General features: G+C 40.2%; 1 protein-coding gene across 2 annotated transcripts in view; it reads right to left on the reverse strand.

Annotated features, from left to right (window-relative positions):
- Nucleotides 1-22: 22 nt before the first annotated feature.
- The window catches only part of LOC139279728 (importin subunit alpha-7), a 42,891-nt gene continuing 20,102 nt past the window's right edge, over nucleotides 23-22,811 (reverse strand). For both annotated transcript variants that reach the window (XM_070898895.1, XM_070898896.1), the window contains exons 4-14: nucleotides 22,335-22,434; nucleotides 18,349-18,443; nucleotides 16,368-16,499; nucleotides 15,310-15,398; nucleotides 13,683-13,782; nucleotides 12,311-12,474; nucleotides 11,412-11,490; nucleotides 10,992-11,117; nucleotides 9,668-9,795; nucleotides 6,117-6,295; nucleotides 23-6,024 (exon numbers count right to left, since the gene is read on the reverse strand). In XM_070898895.1, coding sequence (XP_070754996.1) covers nucleotides 5,837-6,024; nucleotides 6,117-6,295; nucleotides 9,668-9,795; nucleotides 10,992-11,117; nucleotides 11,412-11,490; nucleotides 12,311-12,474; nucleotides 13,683-13,782; nucleotides 15,310-15,398; nucleotides 16,368-16,499; nucleotides 18,349-18,443; nucleotides 22,335-22,434 — 1,380 coding nt within the window. In that variant the 3' untranslated portion in view covers nucleotides 23-5,836. The remainder of the gene's footprint in view (nucleotides 6,025-6,116; nucleotides 6,296-9,667; nucleotides 9,796-10,991; nucleotides 11,118-11,411; nucleotides 11,491-12,310; nucleotides 12,475-13,682; nucleotides 13,783-15,309; nucleotides 15,399-16,367; nucleotides 16,500-18,348; nucleotides 18,444-22,334; nucleotides 22,435-22,811) is intronic.

Here is a 22,811-nt window from a genome sequence, read left to right on the forward strand (position 1 = left end):
ATAGGTAACACACACAAAAATGTAGATTTGCAACAAGATTTATTTCATACTTGTACATTTACAGTGTTTTAAACAAAGGAACAGAATTTGTAACTGCTTTTGTTTGTGTTGTGTATGTGTCATGTTCTGTTTGTGCTGTCTGCTTCCGTCATCTCACACATTCATACAGTGAACTGTCAAGTCCGTCAGCCGTCAAAAACATTATGGGCGGTAACATACCCTCCCAAAATTCAAGAAAGGGGAAAAAATAGAATCAATTTTATTCAAGTTTTGAGAACAGCAATTTGGACACAGACTTTAAATTTGCAAACATCTGTAGAAGAGCAAGTAAAAAAAAAATCTGTTATATACCACGTATGAAAATAAATAGAAATGCATTTTTTTGGTTTATGCATTTTTTTTTTAAAACTACATGTTCAAGAAAAAAAATCTTGTAAAATTTTAATCCTCCTACATTTGTTTGCAAAACAGCAAATGAAAAACTGTGGCCACGGGCATGCAGAGTCGGATTTTCTAGTTAGTGATCAATTATTAACTATATTCCGATCCCCTGTCTATTCAATAGATTAGTGCATATAATACTAATGGTTGCCACTGTTAACATGACTTAAGTAACGTGGTTGTGGCAGTTAAGGAGGAGAAAACAAAGAGCAGCATGTTTGCACGTATCCACAAAAAATGTGCACATTCAAGTAAAATAAAATTGTTAAAGACCGAGAAGATAAACACAAATCTTCATGGGCTCATGGTCGGGTTGGCACTTATGTGAATAAAGAACAGGAGTGCATTTTAATTTTGCTTTTTTGTTCTGCAGAAAGTCTGATACTGTGACTTTGCAAAGGAAGGCTACAAGTGCAGTAAAGGAAAGCAAAAAAAAACTTCTGTAAAGTAAATGTCAAAATTACAAGTTTAAAATACAGAAGTTAACTCTCAAAAGGTGTAGCAGCTTTATTACTTTTTGCTTGTAAATGGACTATTGCTGGCATGTACTTGCTCTACAGCAGTTATTCCCAGCCATTTCCAGCAACAGTATTTTAAATTATAACAGCTCCAATTAATACAAATTGAAACTCTCTCCCCGCCAAATTGCACAATTTCTTTTTTTTTAAAGTATTATACATCAAAATATCAGTAGAAAAACTGTACAAAAATCCCCTAGACAAAAAAGACGCTTTATAGACACTTAGAAAGATTAAAGATGGGGACCCTGGTCAGAAGGCCTCAAGCAAAAGGTTGCATAGTTGGCAAATAGAAGTTCTCGAACTTTTGATGGCGATATTGCGATAGCACGAAATGATATTAGTATCAATTTATTGGGGTTTTTTGTGGAAATTATGTACCATATCCTTGAGGAAAATTTATTTGCTGTACTGTCCACTATAGATCATAGGACAATCTAACATCTAATGGTTAACAGCTGCCACCAGCATATTGGTTAGCAAAGGGCACAGAACCAAACTCCCTCAAATGTTTCCTCTTCATGCTGCTTGTTAGCAAGAGGGTATGGAGATATTTTAAAATACGTATGAAATATACCCTAGACCCCCTTCAATTTCACTTGTCCAAATATATTCAGCATTTCCACATCAGATACATTACTAATTATTTTGCCAGCAAAAAGTATATCCGAGCAATACAAAAAAAGTTATTTTTATCCCAGTTTACCATTGAAATTGAAACCTAAAGTGCAGTGTGTAGTTAAAAGCCATTCAATCCCTTCAACAGATTTGATTAAAGCTCCAAATATAGCACGATGTTTTAACTGATCGGACAAGCACTAGAAAAACGGTTCAGGCTGATCCATAATATACTTTCTTTTGAACACAATATTTTAAGCTGTTAGGATAACATTTTGGGTAAGGAAATTAATACACCATCTTGGAGCCATTTTATTTGAACTTATATTTAACTTTATGCTGGTGAAAGGATGAGAGATAGGTCTAGCTATTTTCCCCCAAAGGAAATCAAGATTTGGGGGAAAAATTGAACCCCCTCCGCCAAAAAGAAAAGGTCCATCTCTCGCTGCTTCAAAAACTATTCCATTAACTTCCTTAAAAGTCAGTTATATTTCCAACACAACTACTACAATGAAAGGAATGTTATGCAATTTGTTTTTCAGTTTAACGTTAGTAGTGAAAAGGCCTTTCTGCTATTATGGGTGGGTATCTCTTCACAGAAAATCAGAAGTGTTTAGTAAAGTTCCAATGGTGCAACAGACCAGAAGATTCTTAATTTAGGTTTCCTAATATGCAGAAATGCTACGACAGTCCTCAGGAATTTTGTTTAAAATAAAATAAACCCAATTCTTCATACCAGCTTGTATGACTTTTTCTTCTCTCCCCACCCACAACATTCACCGCCAAGAAGCAAGGAGCAAGGAGCAAACATAAAGTTTCATTCTAGTTGAAGATGCAAAATGTTGTTTTAGGAATTCTAACCAACAGGAGAGCAAAATACAAACCTCTCCAGCAAGCCTGGATGCAAAAAGAACATCGATTGGAAATTTTTTTTTATCCAAGGCATGCAACAACCTGAAAACCAAGCAAGCACTACATATCGATTTAGCAAATATGTTTTAGATGCGCAATATGAAAACTATTGCAAAAATACTATTAGAACACAGTATGCAAACCATATATTGGACACCAAAAATCTGCTTTTTTGTAGTAGTCATTGTACTACTGCAAAATGGTTTTACAGTACGAGAATACAACTTTTGAAAATCTGGTTCTGAGCCCATTCCTACTATTTGGAATATATATACACTAGAAAGATAGAAACGTTGTCTTTTCTGAAGCAACGGAAAGTGTATAATTCAAACTCTCCATCACATCACACATTTTCAGTCAGTCAGCGTCACACTGGTCTGTTAGGGACAAGCAAAAGTCGAACCAAACTGAACTGAACCAGGCCAGCATAAAAGTAGTGTCCATCTCGGTATGATCCTCTTGGAGGGCAAGAGAACAATGCACATTTCTCACTACATATCCATTACTCTAATTTTTTTTTTTTTAAAAAGAACTGCTCAACTCTCCAGCATTATCTCCAAATAAAGCAACAGTATGATTAATTTAAAACTACTGAAATCCACTACTTTTTGGAATTTACAGAGCGTACTATAACACAAAGCCTGACGTATCACTGTCCAACTACTCTCAAGTATGCTCCCACTCATTTGCTTGAAGCTAGGACATACTTGCCCTATCCCCTGCTCAGTACAGTGAAGTATGTTAAAATATTACCTGGTCTCATTTTCATGAATTGGCAAGAATAATTAAACACATTCACTTCTATAATGTGAAAACCAAAACAGTAGCAACTAGGAGTAATAGCAGAGTGAGGCCACATGGATCCTGAAGGTCAGAGTGAGGAGGAAAAATAATCACTTTCAGAATAGCTGAGCCCAGTTCAGAGTGGTTCTACTTCATACATCTCTAATGTCTGTGGTGTGATCTGTCTGCCCTCTGCAGCAAAGCGAAGTGCAATGGCAGAGGGAGAGAAAAATGGCTTCATATTTCAATATTTAACAATTCAATAATTACGATTCACAGTTTGTTTAATAAATGCAGTTTCCCCAGCTCAAAATAAAACCAGCCCTTCATAAGGATTTGTATACCAGAATTCATTATGGAAGCCATTTTCTCTAAAATTGTAGATGTAAAAGTGTGTAGAACTGTATGCTGGTATGTATGCAGTAATGTGTGCAAATGTCAAATCTGTTAGAATGTAGACAAACTATTCCCTTGCCAAAACACGAGGTTATCAGTAAATTTTTTTTTAAAAAGTGCTCGTAGCAAAATTTGTTGTTTCTTCTTTAGAAAGTTGGCTTGGATCTGTACACTTGCTTCAAGTTTGTTCAGTTTTCCTCATCTTATCCCCTCCAGCAAGTTTAAGTTCTCTCCCCCCTCCCACCCCCCAAGTACATTTTACATCCTGAAGGGTGAAGCCGTGGCAAAGTAAGACTCAGTACATCTTTACTTGCACTATAAATTCAGATTTTCTTTTCCAAATATAATTTTCAAACAAAATGCAGCTTAGATAGATGCCTCTATTTTTACTTTAGAGTGAACACTCCCATCTATGTTCATTTAATAATTGATTCAAAAGCAAATGGAATCTAAATCTAGTTGGTAGACAGTTGATTTAACTATTGCTCATCTAACTGCGTAACAAAGCAGTGCATGCAGAGGTAATTTCCTGTTATTTCAGGGAAGAGGCAAGTGTAAACATTAGGGAGATTCTTCACCCAAACTGAATTTGATCTCCCAGGTAAACGAGGTACAAATTGCGGATAATTACAATTACTGCACAATGTCTTTACAAACAAGTGGTTTCAGTAGCAGATTTTCTGGAGACAAACCTGGAGTTTGGATATCCTAGAGGCAGCTGCTGAGGAAACTTAAGCAAGTCTACAGATAGAAAATAGTTATCCAATTGTGCTATAAAACTTGGCATGTAGGCAACCACAGTTGCAATGGTTTTGCTCCAGCTGCTTGGCAAGGGACAAATATATTTTTATCTTTATTTTAATGTAACGTGTGAAATAAGTAATGACTGACGTTTACAGGTTTGCATTCTACAGCTTCCAGTTTACACATTAAATATTTTCAAATTTCTAGACAGATCAAGTCTGTATTATTTAATTACATGATCAGCAGCTGCTCTGATGCAACACCTGGGAAGATCAGACACTTAAATTTATCAACACAGCACACAGCTTATATTTTTTCCCCCAACTACTGTATCAGCTTACATCAAGCTGTCTCCTACTTTTCCCCAAACCATTACCAAAAATTATAACCTCCCCTTTCTTTCCTAAGAGGAAAAGAAAATACAGAAATCAAATCTGAATGTTTAAATTAAGCCATAATCAAGCAAACCTGACTAAGTTTTTTTTCAAACACTTAAAACAGTTCTACCAGTAGCAAATATACATTTAAACTCCTCAAAATACTGATTGTGCCAATTCTGAATGCTCTCTTGCTTCCCAAATACACTGCTATGAACTTTCCAATCAGAATCTTGGCTCCACCCTTGATTAATGTTAATTGCAACCAAGCAACTGATTATTTCATTAGGAGCTGCAAGTTCACTGAATTGAGAATTAGCACAAGTCTGCACTTGCTCATTATAAAGACCCATTGGAACTTCTAGGACTAAATCTTCTAAAACAGATGTATTTTTCTATATACTCACTGAAATATTTTAAGCTCCCTCGCCAAAAAAAAAATCTATAAATCCATCCAAAGGACAATTCTTTCCAACACTTGTACATTTTACCATCTAATTGTTCCAATGGCATGTTTACCTGAATAAGGTAGCAGTCATTAATAAATGGCAATATGCCTACAGGGCTGCCTCAGTTATCTACATAAGCAATCTTTATGAATTTTACAGTTACTTCAATTGACTGCTAACTCAAACTTTCTACCTTAAATTTGACACTGCTGTGGAAAAGTAGATTGCAAGCATTACTTGAATATTTCAATCTATCAGAATTAAGTTTAATATATACTGGATTTTGTCTAGCTTTATTTCTGGGATAATTGCCTTTTACAGGTGCATGAGGTATGTTGCACAAACTGAAAAAATACTGAGTTCCGATGCAACATTAATTAAACAATAAGGGAAAGTGCAACAGTTACCCCACAGCTCCCTCCGCTCAAAGTTAAGTAGAGAGCACAACTTTTTGTACCAAATTAATTTTTCCTTTGGGGAAAAAAGTGTTTGAAGAGAAAGACTAAACTTTCCGGTGTCAATTCAACGAAATGTGTATAATTGGAGGGGGAAGGGGGGGGGGGGGCGGTGTGTGGCTGTGTGTTATTGCCTGCACATTTTACAATTGGAAACCCTCCATGGGGGCCTCCTGTTGCTGAAAGAGGAACTGCTGTGCAGTTTCATCCACTTGCGGAGCAATACTACTGTCCTCCTCCTCCACACCAAAGTAGTGCTCGATGAGATCAAAGGCCTTTTGATAGATTTCCTGATTCTCGTGGCTCTGCAAAAATTCAATTTTATCAAGACCTATGAAGAAGAAATTACAAGTTTATTTTTAGATATTTCATAAAATGTAATTAGAATTTTATGGAAAAATAAATTTTTAGCACTTCTCCTACCATAAGCTTCTTCAATAAGGCTACAGTACGGATTGATCCCAGTTCCATTCTGTTTAGCCTCCTGCTCTCCAAGTCTTAAAATATTTTCCAGCCCATTTAGGGCAACTTGAACTATTTTTGAATCCATAACGGTCAGTAGGTCACACAATGGTTTAATACATCCCAAGTTTACAAGATACCTTTAAAAATAAAAATTAAGAAAAAAATCAAAAATATGCAAGGACATTCTGCAGTGTAATCAAGAGAAAGTTTCTGTAGGTTTTATAGTGGTGGACTATGCATTGGGGTCTCCAGAACTGAACCACACACTGTATAATCAATTCACTCCAAAGCAAGTGTGGTTGTGACATGATATCTCATTTTGTCAAAGTTCACTAAGCATTTATTAATTTTAATGTTCAATTTCTAATTTAGATAATTCAGTGCTTATTTAAATTAAGATTAAAAAACCCAATAAAATTGATGTTCAATCCGGTTATATATGGCTCTGCCCTTCCACTTCCCCTCACACGCAACGGTCTCTCACTGCTCATAAAACAGGTTATCCTCTCCTCCTCTTCCCTCATCACCCATTCGAACACCTCTTATATATCAAAGGAAATAGTCTGAATGTAGATGAGGAACTAGATCAGCAGCAAAATCAGGCAAAGATTATATTCTGCTTGGCTAAGGGGGGCTTCTAAGGAACCTCAAGACTTTTATCACATTAAAATTTAAGCTTAAACAATCAATTGCGACAGCTATAAAGATGATGTTGCCACACTGATGGCCATCATGTTAAGACAAAAGCGTCAATATTAACTTATAGGCTCAATGCTGACCAATGGAGTCAGCAATGATAGAAAGGTACAGTAAATTTTGTTCGTTTTTCCTCTCCAAGCCTGAACTGCTTGCTGAAATATGGCATCACAGGGATTGGCTGGCATCCAGTAACTTGCACAGGTGCCTGTTGTTCACACTGGAATTCTGAAATGAAATGTGGGTTTGCTATTCTACCATAAGGACACCACATCCATTTGAATAGCTCGTTAACACCGACCGTCAAGGCTTACATGAATATAGTCATGAATGCCAACTATTGCAGGATTGCCAGCACCTGTACAATGTGCCCTATGATTTCTCACTTTGGAAGAGGAAGAAAATACAGAGGGCAGGGGAAAAGAGGATTCGGAGGATAGCTGAACAGAAGGAATTAAAAAGTGAAAATGAAATGGAGAACATTGAATTACAATTTTTTCCCCTCCAACATGAATACTTCTTCTCATACATTTAAAGTAAAGCTGATTTCAGCAAACGTCTCAGCAGCAAGTTTCCCTGGAATCAAAATACCAAGCATTAAAAGGCTGCAGAAGCCATTAATTGTCTCCTGCAATGGTTTACTAGTCATGCCCTATTATGTACCTTCAATAATACGATCTCAATACAACTATTTCCCCATTCCATATTGAAGATCCTTCATCAATTTTAAAAACCTCTATTAAATCTCTTGGACTTCTCTCCAGTGGATAATCCTTCATAAATTTTCTCTTCATAACCATTGTTCCCCATCATCCTGTTGAATCTTTTACTGTAGCCACACCATGGTTTTAATATCCACAGCACACAGTACTTTACCTGTGGCCTAACTAATGTTTTGTACACATTTATTACTTTATTCACCATTTCTAAAACCCAAAATGCTATTGGCCTTTATGGTTTTAACTACCTACACTCGGTTATAGGGAAAGATATTTTGAACATCTAGGTCTCCCTGTTCATCCAGTCCCTTTAGCAGCTTTCCATAGAGTGGACAACCTGGACCATTTTCCATACCTCGAGAGCCTATCAGCAAGGGCAGACATCGACACCGAGGTCCAACACAGTGTCCAGTGCGCCAGCGCAGCCTTCGGTCGCCTGAGGGAGAGAGTGTTCGAAGACCAGGACCTCAAATCTGGCACCAAGCTTATGGTCTACAGGGCTGTAGTGATACCTGCCCTCCTATTTGGCTCAGAGACGTGGACCATATACAGTAGACACCTCAAAGCGCTGGAGAAATACCACCACTGCTGCCTCCGCAAGATCCTGCAAATCCACTGGGAGGATAGACGCACCAACGTCAGTGTTCTCGATCAGGCCAACATCGAAGCACTGACACATTCGAACAGCTCCTTTGGGCGGGCCACATCGCCCTCATGCCCGACACGAGACTCCCAAAGCAAGCGAGCCCCAGGTAGGCAGAGGAAACATTTCAAGGACACCCTCAAAGCCTCCTTGATAAAGTGCAACATCCCCACTGGCACTTGGGAATCCCTGACCCAAGACCGCCCTAAGTGGAGGAAGAGCTTCAGGGAGGGCTCTGAGCACTGAGTCTCGTCGCTGAGAGCATGCAGAAATCAAGCGCAGGCACCAGGAGCGTGCAGCAAACCAGACTCCCCACCCACCCTTTCCTTCAACCACTGTCTGTCCCACTTGTGATGGAGACTGTAATTCCCGTATTGGACTGTACAGTCACCTGAGAACTCACTTTGAGAGTGGAAGCAAGTCTTCCTCGATTTCGAGGGACTGTCTGTGATGGGAGTATATATTCCCATTCCTTGTTTTAACTCACAAATATGGCTGAAATATAATACATGATGACCTGACTAACATTCATTACTAAAATACATTTAGAAAAAAAAATTAACTGGTACATTTATCTCATTGTTATTTGTGGGACCTTGCTATGTGTAAACTGGCTACCATATTAACCTTTGAAATGTTGATATGAGATGCATACCAAGTTATTTCTTTCAGCAGCCCTTTCAGAGAAAGTGCATGCATCTGAACTTTGGGTGGACAGGAATGGACTTGGCCGTAATTCACCCCTATTGTCAAAATATCTTCTCCAATCAGGCTCCAATAATAGCAGACATTTACTAAGTGCCCTATAACAGGGGGTGGGGGGGGATGTCATTCAGAAAAAGAGGCAACCCATGCGTAACTGCCCCAGGGCTGAGAGGGGGAGAATGGGTTTCCGCCGTGCCACGTGTTTCTGCCCTGACTGGCACTCCGGGGTCGGTCGGTGCTCTGACAGCTTCGCGAGGCGGGAAGCTGCTAGTGGCTGGGCGGTGCAGCCGCCCTTAAAGGGGAGGACGTACTGCCGCGGCCACCGTTTTGTTTTAATTGTCGGCCAACTCCAGAGTCCATGGTGACTGCTGGTTCGGTCAGGCCTCCAATAGGTGGCCCGGCACCGCCTCTTGAATGCTGGCCCGGCTGAACCCCTCCCTGGTGGCCCAGTGGGCGTTTAAGCGAAGTGGAGGGACATCACCGCCGCCGCACTAACGTAGTTAGTGCAGCGGTGATGGACACCACCCAGATACCGTCTCCAACAGTGCCCAAAAGCACTGGGAGGCGGTTTCTTACCAACAGCCGAATTTCTCTCAGACTCTCTCCGGGTGCTAAATTTCTGGCTAATTCGAAATGCCTTCCCCATTTTCTCGCTGAGGGCAATTTCGGCCCCAAGATGTCTTCAGGAACAGAGAATGGAAGGGGAGTAAGAGAAAAAAAATACAAGTGTTTGTCAAGTCACTCACTTAATCTGTTCTGGCGTTCCTCCAGAAGTTGCATTTGTGATGCCCCATGCTGCTTCTTTCCTCGTCCGAAATTCTGCTTTCTGAAGAAGGTCAATCAGCACTGGAAAAATGTTCGCATCTATTACAGCCTTAAAAAAAACAATTTAAAAAAAGTTACCATGTGTAGATTTGAAAAAGTGTTCACTAAAAGAAAAGTCCCCCCACCATCAGTATCATCCCTGGAAAAAACAAACAGCAATTCAAATAGGACTTTGGAGCAAGGTAGTGGTAACATTAACATTCAGAAGGAAATTAGTATAAATGCAGTGCTGTCTTCTGAATAGCTAGAAAATGGCCTGACTCCACTCAGCAAGGAATTACACATTTGAAGTCGTTTTAGCATTTGGGGAACTGCAGACAACATGCTATAATTTGTCAGCATACTTGACCCTGAAATGAGCTTCCGACCACATATCTGTGGAATAACTAAGACCGCCTATTTCCACCTCCTTAACATTGCGCGTCTCCACCTCAGCTCATCTGCTGCTGAAACCCTCATCCATGCCTTTGTTACCTCTAGACTATTCCAATGCACTCCTGGATGGCCTCCCACATTCTACCCTACATAAACTGGAGGTGATCCAAAACTCGGCTGCCTGTGTCCTAACTCACACCAAGTCCTCCTGTTTACCAACATCCCGGTGCTCACTGACTTACATTGGCTCCCTGTTAAGCAACACCTCCATTTCAAAATTCTCATCCTCGTTTTCAAATCCCTCCATGGCCTCACCCAATCTCTAATCTCGTCCAGCCTCAGAAGCTGCAACCACCTCCACCCGCCCACCCAAAATATCTGCACTCCAGCATCTGCTGTTGCCTTGGCCCCAAGCTCTGGAATTCCCTGCCTAAACCTCTCTTTCCTCCTTTAAGACGCTCCTTAAAATCTACCTCTGACCAAGCTTTTGGTCACCTGCCCTAATTTCTCCTGGTGTGGCTCGGTGTCACATTGTTTATCTTATAATACTTCCATGAAGCGCCTTGGGACATTTTACTACGCTAAAGGTAGTATTATAAATACAAGTTGTTATTATTCCATAGAAATATTTAAGATACTGCCTTTAACAAAAGTTGATAGGATATTGGAAAAATTTGATTTATCGGCAAACTGAAAATTCAGTACTGTATCTGTAGTCTTTAGAATTTAAAATTAATTGAAAGTAAATCTGTGTATGAATGTTAGTGGCCTATTAAAGTACAAAATTCTGATAAATTAACCGGATTGAACAGATGTTGGACCCAATTAATTTAAATTCAATAATTTCAAGCGAAATCTGTTTTCCTCTACCTGAATCTGTGCTCGATTTCCAGCTGTAATGTTTGAAATGGTCCAACAGGCTTCCTTCCTTATGGATTCTTTTGGACTACTTAATAAATGCAGGAGACATGGCAAGGCTGAACAATTTAATATGACCTGGACAAAACAAAAATCAGCTTCTATAAATAACATTTTGCAATTAAGTTCACTGAATTTATAGTAAATTATTTTGCTTCAATAAATTCTCAAAAACAATCAAAGTTCGACTTTAAAGGGGGGATTGGGGAAAGAGAATCACAGTCTCTACAAACTTAATTGAAATATATTTTGCTTTGAGAGTTTGCTATATTATCTGAACCTGAAAACAATAAATGATTTTAAACAAAAGCCACTAGAGGCAATAACTGATTTACTACCGACTCCAAACCCACGAGTCAGTGGTGCACTTACCTGTGTCTGGATATCATCACCTGTTACAATGTTACCTACAGCTCTTAATGCTGGTGATGCAACTTTGTAATCATTATGCCTATGAAGAAATTCACAAAAATGACTGCTCAGAAATTATGCAACCAACATATCACCGTCAGCGGCTATTTCATACACGTCACAGAAGACAATGTTAACATGCTTTTCTCAGCAAGTCTCCTTGGACTAATTAAGATTCCCAACAAAGTAATGGGAGTTCAGCACAGTGGTTTGGTGTTCCAACAGTACCAAGATACAGGTCATTTCAGGAGGTAGGAAATTCCCAACCCCTGTAACACTGAGCTGATGTTGAGCGTAGATGCTTCACCATAAGGCATTCAAAACCCACATCTCATCAAAACTGGCAGTGGCAAAGGCATAGAAGCACACTGTCATCTCCTACAGGGAGTCAAGGGTTATGGGGAGCAGGCGAGGAAGTGGAGTTGAGGCCAGGATCAGATCAGCCATGATCTTATTAAATGGCGGAGCAGGCTTGAGGGGCCAAATGGCCTACTCCTGCTCCTATTTCTTATGTTCTTATTTTTTATGCATGCACACAGGGAAGATAATAATGGAGCAAAGGCAGGAATATATACACTGTACATTTACAAAATAATGTGTGGTGAACGGAATATATTTTGTGACTTTAAATTAATGAACCAGTGAACAATTGTGAACTGTAGCAATTGTGTTGATTTCTTGTAAACTTCTAGCTTTGTTTGTGTATCATTTAACATTGATGTTTCTAATCTTTGGCTAATCGGCTAGCCAAAAATCTGAAACTTTTGAGAAGGTTTAGACAAGGTTAAAGTTGACCTTTGTGGTTAAATCCATGACCACAAAAGATGCAAGGATTACTATCTCCGTGCAAACAAACTTACATTAAGAGTTCCACCAATCGTCTGCAAACTCCAGAGTCAATAACAGCCTGAATTTTTTCATTGGGTCCATCTGACAGGTAAGATAATGCCCAACAAGCATCAGCAAGCAAGTCAGGATCGCTGCTGAACAGTAGCCTGGACAACACAGGCAAACAGGGGGATACCTGCAAATTCAAGTAGAGATCTTTAATTTGCAAAACAGCTGAAATGAAAATACTCAACAACATTGGGGCCAAGTTTCGGCCTGAGTTGCTCCTGTTTTTTTGGAGCAACTGGTTTAGAATGGAGTATCTTAAAAATTGCAATTCTTGGCATTTAGCTTGCTCCAGTTCTAGTCAGTTAGAACAGTTTCAGTTTGGAACAGATTTGTTTTTTGAAAAAGGGGGCGTGTCCGGCCACTTACGCCTGTTTTGAAAGTTTAGGCAGTGAGTAAGTGTAGATTTTTGTACACTCAGAAAAACCTTGCCTACACTTAGAAAATCAGGCGTAGGTTACAAATCAGGTATGGGGGGGGGGGGGGTGGGAGTGAAGTTTACAAACATTAAACACTTCAGTTTTATAAATAAAAAGCCATCATCAATAATAAATGATAAATACATCAATAAATCAACCAAAAAAAAATTCTTAAAAAAATAAAGGGTGGGGGGGGGCGGAAAGAGGGAGAGAAAGGGGAGAGGGAGAGGGAACGGGAACGGCCGACGTGAAGAAGCCAGGCCCAAGGCATGCTGGGCGGGCGAGCCTTGCCGAAGGAAGAGGGAGCGGACCGGAGTTAAAGGTAGGTGGCCGGGGGAAGCCGGAGCTGGGTGGGGGGGGGTCGTTGGAGTGGGAGCTGGGAGGGGGTTGAGGGATTGAGAGAGCCAGTTGAACAGGGGAGGAAGCTGGAGCCAGAGCAGGAGCTGGACGAGGGAGGTGCAGCCTGATCGTCGCCGCCCCAGTGAGCCCATTCGGCCAGGGCTTGGGGCGGCGTGCTTCGGGCCCCTCCCACATAATTTCGGGCGCCTGGAGCTCCTGCACACGCGCGCACGCTGTAGCGCGCCTGTGCAGACGTCCCGGCACTGATTTCAGCGCAGGGACCCGACTCCGCCCCCCCCACAGCTCGTGCTGCGCCACGCCAAGCTCCAAAGGACCTGCAGGGAGTCGGAGAATCTGCAGGTATTTTTTAGGCGCACTTTCGGGCACGAAAAATGGGCGTCCAGGTCAGGGCTGCAAAACTTGGGCCCAATGAAACTACCCACCCACTTAGGATAGTATTCTGGAACAATTACAAAATTGGAACTCACCTGGAAAAACATGGACATTACAAATGATTGGGTCTAAAGATCACACTGATATTTTACTCAATTGCAAAGGCAGTGTAACAGAGGATATTTACCTTGTCAAAATCAGGTGGTGGATTTTTCCCCCGACACAAGTTGGACAGTGCCCAGACAGCATTTCTTGTCATTGTGAGTCTGTTAGATTTTGTCAATAACCTGCAAGAGAAAAAGGAAAAAAATAAACAAACACAAAATACTGCACAATACAATACACAATCAGATTACAAGAACATTGTATGCTGTCGACAAGACTATGGGCCCAAGTTTCCACAGGATAAAAAACGGGCGCCCCTCCGAGCTGGGCGCCCGTTTTTTGCGCCTAAAACGGCGCCAGAAAAAAAAACACGCTATTCTCGAGCGCTTTGCAGCTCCTTGTCTGTTTGGCGCGGCGCCCAGGGGGGCGGAGCCTACACTCGCGCCGATTTTGTAAGCGGGAGGGGGCGGGTACTATTTAAATTCGTTTTTTTCTTGCCGGCAACCCTGCGCGTGCGCGTTGGAGCGTTCGCGCACACGCAGTGTGAAGGAAACATTGGCACTCGGCCATTTTTGTAGTTCTTTGTAGCTGTTTAATTTTTGAAATTTTTTTAATAAAAGCACATTGCCATCAGCACATCAGCACTGAGGCTACCCTTCTCACTGTCTCCTTCCCCTCCCCACCCTCCACGGCAACAAACGGCGGTTTCCTCCCCCTCCCTCCCCTCCACGGCAACAAACGGCGGTTTCCTCCCCCTCCCTCCCCTCCACAGCAACAAACCGCTGTCTCCTTCCCCTCCCTCCCCCCCGCGGGAACGAACGATGGCTGAAGCACTTTCACACAGGTAGGAAGATGGTTTATTTAATCTTTTCTTTGCTTATAAATGTTTATTCAGGTTGGATTTATTTGTATAATATTTGTAGAAGTATAAATAAGGATTGATTGTAGAATTTAATGACTTCCCTTCCCCCCCTCCTTCCCCCCCCCCCCTCCTCGTTCTGGACGCCTAATTTGTAACCTCCGCCTGATTTTTTAATGTGTAGAACAGGTTTTTTCAGTTCTACAAAAATCTTCACTTGCTCCATTCTACTTTAGTTTGGAGTACGTTTTCACTGTGGAAACTTTGAAACCAGGCGTCAGTGGCCGGACACGCCCCCTTTTGAAGAATAAATTCTGTTCCAAAGTAGAACTGTTCTATCTCACTAGAACTGCAGGAAAAAAAAGTGGAGAATTGCGATTTCTAAGATAGTCCGTTCTCCACCAGTTGCTCCTAAAAATCAGGCGCAAATCATGTGGAAACTTGGGCCCAAAGTGTATAATTTCAACTGGAAAACAAATAATCTCAAACTACACATCTCGTGTACTAAAAAAAAAAAAGAGATTATAAAACACCCATCTAGCTTTTTGTACATCAACACTAATATTTTTAGCATATGCTCTTCATTTTCACCCCCTCCCTTCAAATGCTATTGTATCACAAATCCTGGTGACTGAGACAGACAGACTAGTTGAGTGCAGTGTACAACCGTTAATTGTCAGTAACCATTATTCTACAAACTATTAGACTAATTTTGGAATTTTTCAACAGTGCAATATAAACTTCAGTGGGAGATTCTACAATGAGATATACTACATTTCTCCTCCTGTCCCACTTCATTAAATTCACATTAGTGTAATTATGAAAATTTCTGACAAACACAAATACCTACTGTAACAAAGGTGGAAGAATCCCACAGTGGAGTACAAAGTCCCTGCAGACTGCACTATCACCTGCAATGTTTCCCAAGGCCCACACAGCCTAGAAAAATAAATTTTGAGCTATAAAGCACAAGACAAATACTTCAAGTTAAAATTCACTCGCACTCTTATAAAGTTGTAGAAACTAAAATGTTAGCCAGTTGTTCCTTCCCACAAGAGATAAATAAAGGGTTGAAGCAAATGCCTAAACAGCTCATCCTTCTAACACACAAACAAGATCCCTGGGTACCACGATTTAGGAAGGATGTCAAGGACTTGGCGAGGGTGCAGAGGCGATTTACTAGAATGATACAAGGGATGGTTAGGTGAAAAGGCAAGAGAAGCTGGGATTGTTCTACTTAGAGCAGGGAAGGTTAAAGGGAGAATTAATATAAATATTCAAAATTATGAAGGGTTTTTGATAAGAGTAAATAAGGAGAAACTGGTAGGAGGATTGGCAACAAGAGGACAGAGATTTAAGGTAATTTGCAAATGAACCAGATGAGAATTAAAAAAAATATGCACTGCCTGAAAGGGGGTTGGAAGTAGATTCAATAGTAACTTTCAAAAAGGGAATTGGATACATACAGGCCGAGGAGATAAATTGAATAGCTCTTTCAAAGCACTGGTCGAATGGCCTCCTTCTGTACTGTATGATTCTACGATTTCATATCACAAAAATAAGTTTGCTGGATGTTGGTGGGTGAATTTTTCATTTCCATTCAGAAACACACACCAAAATCAATGCAAGTTATATTAGGAATCCATCTGCAGAAAAGGTGGCCATCAAGATGGATTTTGAAATTAGACATATTCCTTCAACTGGAGCAGGGATTTATGCATTTATAAAATGCACATTACTCCAGCAGCCCCTCGCCCCAATGAAACAGAAAGATGGGCACTGAAAAAAAAAGTTTTGGTCTTTTTTTGTGTAAAGATTTCAAAAACATTTTTTCATTTTCCAGAATCCCAAGAAACACTGCCGTTCTTAAAAAAAGAGAGAAAGTTAAAATGAAATATGGAATCTTACCTGTTCTTGTACATCCTCAAACTCAGAGTTTAACAGCTCAATAAAAATTGGAACAGCACCAGCCTCTATTACTACTTTGGTCTGCAGAGATGTACCTGAAGCTATATTCGTCAAAGCCCAAGCTGCTTCAAACTGGAAAAGAACAAAAACGATCATTGCGTAAACCAACATTTGGAATTACATTTTCTTCTGCATGGCTAAAATGAAAAGTTCCTGGATACAGAATTTCTCTGTTGCAGCTTCTCCCCCACAATCCAGCCTGTACCAATGCATTAAGTAATAAGCACGTACACAGGTTACTTACCTGTAGCTGCAGTAGTAGCTGTGTGAAGAAAGGTGCACCCCACACACAATGTGCAAGTATTGCAATCAAAAAACTGGAGATTCTTTTGAATACATATGATATGATTCAAACTGGGGCACAGTTGATTCTTCCACTTCATCCCCATCTCCCCCAATCCAGAACAGACACTTTACTTGGCTTATCAACTCATTCCTATGTACAACTGTACAATCAAGATAGCTTCATAAAATGTGAATATATAACACAGCTATCTATCCATCTCGATATCCGTGTACTCTGAGCCCATTAAAAAAAATGGAAGCAACACTACCATTTTATTGTTAAAAAGGTGGGGGGTGGAAACAGTTCCCTCCTGAAATAAATGAAATCTACAACTTATCTGGAACATTTAATATGAGTAATACCAAAAAATATTTATAAAATCGCAACCAATTGGTTTAAAAAAAGCAGTTAACTTAAAAGCTAGTCAGACCTTAAACAATAAATACACAAATGCCTCAAAGTCCAACTGATTAAGAACAAAAAATATATGTTAAGTACCCAAGGCATGACGATACCCAAATTAGAGTTAAACTATCCTTCATCGTATTCTGAATATCTATAAGTTACATGGACATGAGAGGAATCGATGACAGAGTATGGTATAGCTCTGTCTAGCAGTCGGATTGGAAGATGTGCGATTTTTCCCCATGTAGATGTCCCTGCAGATATTTGAAGTAGCACAGGCAAATGTTAGTGTTGCTTCACCTTGCTTTGCAAGCGGACGGCCAAGATAACAAGATGCCCAGAGCTTTGCTCCCACAGAATAAAGTTGGGAGATTCAATTCAATCAACACATGATATTTCCCCACCTCTAATAAATATACAATTTATTATATATACACACACACACACACATTATATATTAATTCATCTATTTCAATCCATTTTATAAAATACACATACATACTCAAATCCACACACATACTCAAATCCACACAACTTGATATACAGCAAATGAACAAAGATAATTTATCAAGATGTATTTAGTTCAATGTAACTCAAAGAAAATCAGACTACTACAACATACGTCAGTTTCAATCTTGACCATCAAAAATGAAATATCCTGCATAGTATCCCATTAATTTAAAATCATTTATTTAGAGATGCTCTATCCCACATCAAAACCCTTGGTTTGAAAAAGTATATGGAATATGCAAGCAAAAGAAAAATGAACAATTCAAATCCTTTTATAGCTGATAAGATTATATCAATTGCTACAACTTCCATTGTTTTAAATCAAAAACAAAGTAAAATATGAGTGTTTAAGCAATAAAAACCAGTAACTGTTGCTAACGCAAAGCTTCCAGCCCACCTCTACATGCATTATTTTTCGATAGAACCCAGTGTACAAATCAAAACTTCGTATGTTCTCATGAAATGCTATGCAGAGACTACAACTTCAGGCAATGGTTTTTACCTGCATGTTTTCTCATTTCCTTGCTGTTACATGAGGCAGCCATTCAGCCCCTCAAGCCTGTTCTGCCATTCAATTAGATCATGGCTGATCCCCTACCCGCCTACCATGAAAGTGAAATGTATTAATGCTATGCAATAAAACACTCCTCCACTTTAGCACTTCCTAATCGCATCAAACACCAGCTTAAATCAAAAACAGTGTGGCATTGAAAGATTTACCTGTAGTGTGCAATTTTCATTTATTTTCAAGAATTCCACAAATCTTTCTACAACACCAGATGTGTTGATTACTTCGTCAATAGGAGGATTTGGCTCTGCAAAGAAAAACTCAAGATTTCATTAAGGAAAAACAAGATGTAGGGATCAAATGCGTCATTTTTAAGAATACATCCAATTTGATCCATTTAAAACATAGAAACATAGAAAACAGGTACAGGAGTAGGCCATTCGGCCCTTTGAGCCTGCACCACCATTCAATAAGATCATGGCTGATCATTCAACCTCAGTACCCCTTTCCTGCTTTCTCCCTTGATCCCTTTAGCTGTAAGGGCCATATCTAACTCCCTCTTGAATATATCCAATGAACTGGCATCAACAACTCTTTGCAGCAGGGAATTCCACAAATTAACAACTCTGAGGGAAGAAGTTTCTCCTCATCTCAGTCCTAAATGGCCTACCCCTTATCCAAAGACTGTGTCCCCTGGTTCTGGACTTCACCAACATCAGGAACATTCTTCCTGCATCTAACCTGTCCAGTCCAGTCAGAATCTTATATGTTTCTATGAGATCCCACCTCAGCCTTCTAAACTCCAATGTATAAAGGCCCAGTTGATTCAGTCTCCCCTCATATGTCAGTCCTACCATCCCGGGAATCAGTTTGGTGAACCTTCGCTGCACTCCCTCAATAGCAAGAACGTCCTTACTCACATTAGGAGACCAAAACTGAACAATATTCCAGGTGAGGCCTCACCAGGGCCCTGTACAACTGCTAGAAGACCTCCCTGCTCCTATACTCAAATCCCCTAGCTATGAAGGCCAACATACCATTTGCCTTCTTCATCACCTGCTGAACCTGTATGCCAACTTTCAATAACTGATGAACCATGATACCCAGGTCTCGATACACCTCCCCTTTTCCTAATCTGCCGCCATTCAGATAATATTCTGTCTTCGTGTTTTTGCCCCCAAAGTGAATAACCTCACATTTATCCACATTAGACTGCATCTGCCATGTATTTGCCCACTCACCTAACCTGTCCAAGTCACCCTGCAGCCTCGCGTCCCCCTCACAGCTCACATCGCCATCCAGTTTAAGTGTCATCTGCAAATTTGGAGATACTACACTCAATTCCTTCATCTAAATCTTTAATGTATATTGTAAAGTGCTGGGGTCCCAGCACTGAGCCCTGTGGCACTCCACTAGTCACTGCCTGCCATTCTGAAAAGGACCCGTTTATCCCGACTCTCTGCTTCCTGTCTGCCAACCAGTTCTCTATCCATGTCAGCATATTACCCCCAATTCCATGTGCTTTGATTTTGCACACCAATCTCGTGTGTGGGACCTTGTCAAAAGCCTTTTGAAAGTCCAAATACACCACATCCACTGGTTCTCCCTTGTCCATTCTACTAGTTACATCCTCAAAAAATTTCAGAAGATTTGTCAAGCATGATTTCCCCTTCATAAATCCACGCTGACTTGGACCGATCCTGTCACTGCTTTCCAAATGCACTGCTATTTCATCCTTAATAATTGATTCCAACATTTTCCCCACTACTGATGTCAGGCTAACCGGTCTATAATTACCCGCTGTCTCTCGCCCTCCCTTTTTAAAAAGTGCTGTTACATTAGTTACCCTCTAGTCCATAGAAACTGATCCAGAGTCGATAAACTGTTGGAAAATGATCACCAATGCATCCACTATTTCTAGGGCCACTTCCTTAAGTACTCTGGGATGCAGACTATCAGGCCCCGGGGATTTATCGGCCTTCAATCCCATCAATTTCCCCAACACAATTTCCCACCCAATAAGGATATCCTTCAGTTCCTCCTTCTCACTAGGCCCTCGGTCCCCTAGTACTTCCGGAAGGTTATTTGCGTTTTCCTTCGTGAAGACAGAACCAAAGGATTTGTTCAATTGGTCTGCCATTTTTTTGTTCCCCATTATAAATTCACCTTAATCCGACTGCAAGGAACCTACGTTTGTCTTCACTAATCTTTTTCTCTTTACATCTATAGAAGCTTTTGCAGTCTTTTTTATGCTCCCGGCAAGCTTCTTCTCGTACTCTATTTTCTCCCTCTTAATTAAACCCTTTGTCCTCCTCTGCTGAATTCTAAATTTCTCCTAGTCCTCAGGTTTGTTGCTTTTTCTGGCCAAAGAATGGAAAAATGTATTTATGCATATTTAAAAACACATCCATATTGGTTTTTCTTGTACGCTTCGTCTCCAAATACAGCATACACAAAGCAGGTGTTGATTTGACAAATCTAAAATCTATACTGAATCTGGTGATCACACTGCTACTCTTTTAAAATGTAATTCTGTTTTCATCTGGAGGCAATGGTAGACAGCTCATTAAAACGGTCAAAGAACGTGACAGCTATAAAGTTAATAAAATCTTGGGAAGCAAACTAGAGGAATAGAACAAAAGTCTCAATCAGTAGCAATGAGCTTGCATAGAGCACTGCCAGTTGCCCACCTAGAAAATTGTGTACAGTTCCAGTCTCTGAACTACCATGGGCAGAATGCCAACTGGACTAATGCTGCACCCACGGAGGCTAAGTAAATTGTTAAGATGTGGCTTGGGGAAACCATAACGTTTAAGATTCCAAGAAATATGGCTAAACTGAACACCAATAAATTGTTTGACAAAGATCACAATCTATGGTCGAGGGACATATAGTCCTCAGAATAGGAAAGTAAACAGACAATTTAGACTTAAGTATTTCACAAAGAGCGAGGCGAATGTGTAAATAGACTGCCCACATTAGAAAATTCATGGGGCAGCTGGATGTTTTTTTGGCAAAAGGAGGGATTAAAAGGAGGTATTAAATTGTGCACCTGGCTAGCCAAGCTATACAACCTTAGACCCAATGTTCTTCAAATAATAGTCACTTAATAACTAGCACAACGGCAGGTGTCTGGTTTGATCCTCGCTGAGCTTGGGTTCCAATATCGCTCATGTCAGGAAACAAAATCTCTGACCCAGTTACACACCTCTTAGACTTAAGACTTCACAGGGATGCAACAGGCTTCCCTCTCAGGGCAGCTGATTATCCTCTGATGAAAATAGAGGATGTTTACTCTTTCAGAAAACTGTGTCTACCATTACAAAAAAATTCTCCCTCTATATTGAGTGACAGTCAGAGTATCATTCTTTATTAAACTGGAACAAATCCACATGCACAATCCCAGTCATTGGCAGCAGCAACAATAATTTGGATCTATTTAGTGCTTTAACATAGCAACGTTGCAAGGCCTTTCACATATGCTCAAGAAAAGAAACAAGACACGGAGCCAGAGGATAATTTAGGATGGGTGATTAAAGGCTTGTCAAATGGTGGAGGGTCTTAAAAGGAGGAGAGAGAGTGGTATTCGATGGCTGAAGGCCACAGCCGCCATGGTAGAGCAAATGAGGGGTGAGGGTGGGAATTGAAAGAAAATTTGACCTGAACCAACTGAAGATGAACAAGTAAACTATCAGCGGTGACGGTGCAGTGTTTTAATAAAGCAGAACAAGCTGGTGCTACAATTCTCCTCTGAACAAAAAAATACATAACAGAGCGGGATTAGCTTTGGATTGCTAGAACAAAGAGCCAGCACCAACAGGGTGGTTGAAATGGATTCCTCCTGTGCTGTAAACCTCTATGGTTACAAAAGTTTCAATTTCTAGAGAAAAAAAAAACTGGAGTCCTGCTTACAGTTCTTTGGATGACAATAGCATACGTGGCATGTGTTTAGTTAAAAATAAGTGAATACGAGCAATGTTGACTCTGATCGCTCATGTGGTGCCATGGTAAACAGTGGACTGTCAACACAAAGAACAATCGCATTCAAGATAATTTCAGCCAGGTCTCCATTTTAAGAACCTTAAAAGAAATAAAGTATTTTTGCATAAACTAAACTATTGTCCTGAAACCTATTGTTCAGTTAGCAATTTTTGACATCATCCAACTGAAAACTGAAGGAAACGTGAAGCTTTATTACCTTTGGAAAGCAATTTTCGAAATTTTTGAGTGGTGGCTAGCTGCTGCTCAGTATCCTCAGAGAAAAGCATCTGTACCATTTCCCTTGTGATCACACCCTCCTGAATTGGAAATACAATTTAAAAAGATACAAATAGAATCATTTATTTCATAACAATCCAGTAAGACATAATGCTTTACGGGAAAGAAATTATGAAGAACTGGTTAGCCTAACAAGTACGGTCCTGCACCCTCAACACAAAAGCAAAATACTGTGGATGCTGGAATCTGGAATAAAAACAGAAAATGCTGGAAATCTCAGCGGGTCAGGCAGCATCTGAGAAAGCAGAGTTAACGTTTCGAGTCAATGACCCTTCGTCAGAACTGGGGAGACATGCACCCTTGTTCACAACTACAAAAAAAGATATAAAATAATTTATCAAGAAACATGATGTCTGAATTATGATTTTTCTTTCTTCCTTTATTTGGACTCAACTGC

Source organism: Pristiophorus japonicus, chromosome 14, assembly GCF_044704955.1.
Source record: "Pristiophorus japonicus isolate sPriJap1 chromosome 14, sPriJap1.hap1, whole genome shotgun sequence".
NCBI lineage: Eukaryota > Metazoa > Chordata > Chondrichthyes > Pristiophoridae > Pristiophorus > Pristiophorus japonicus.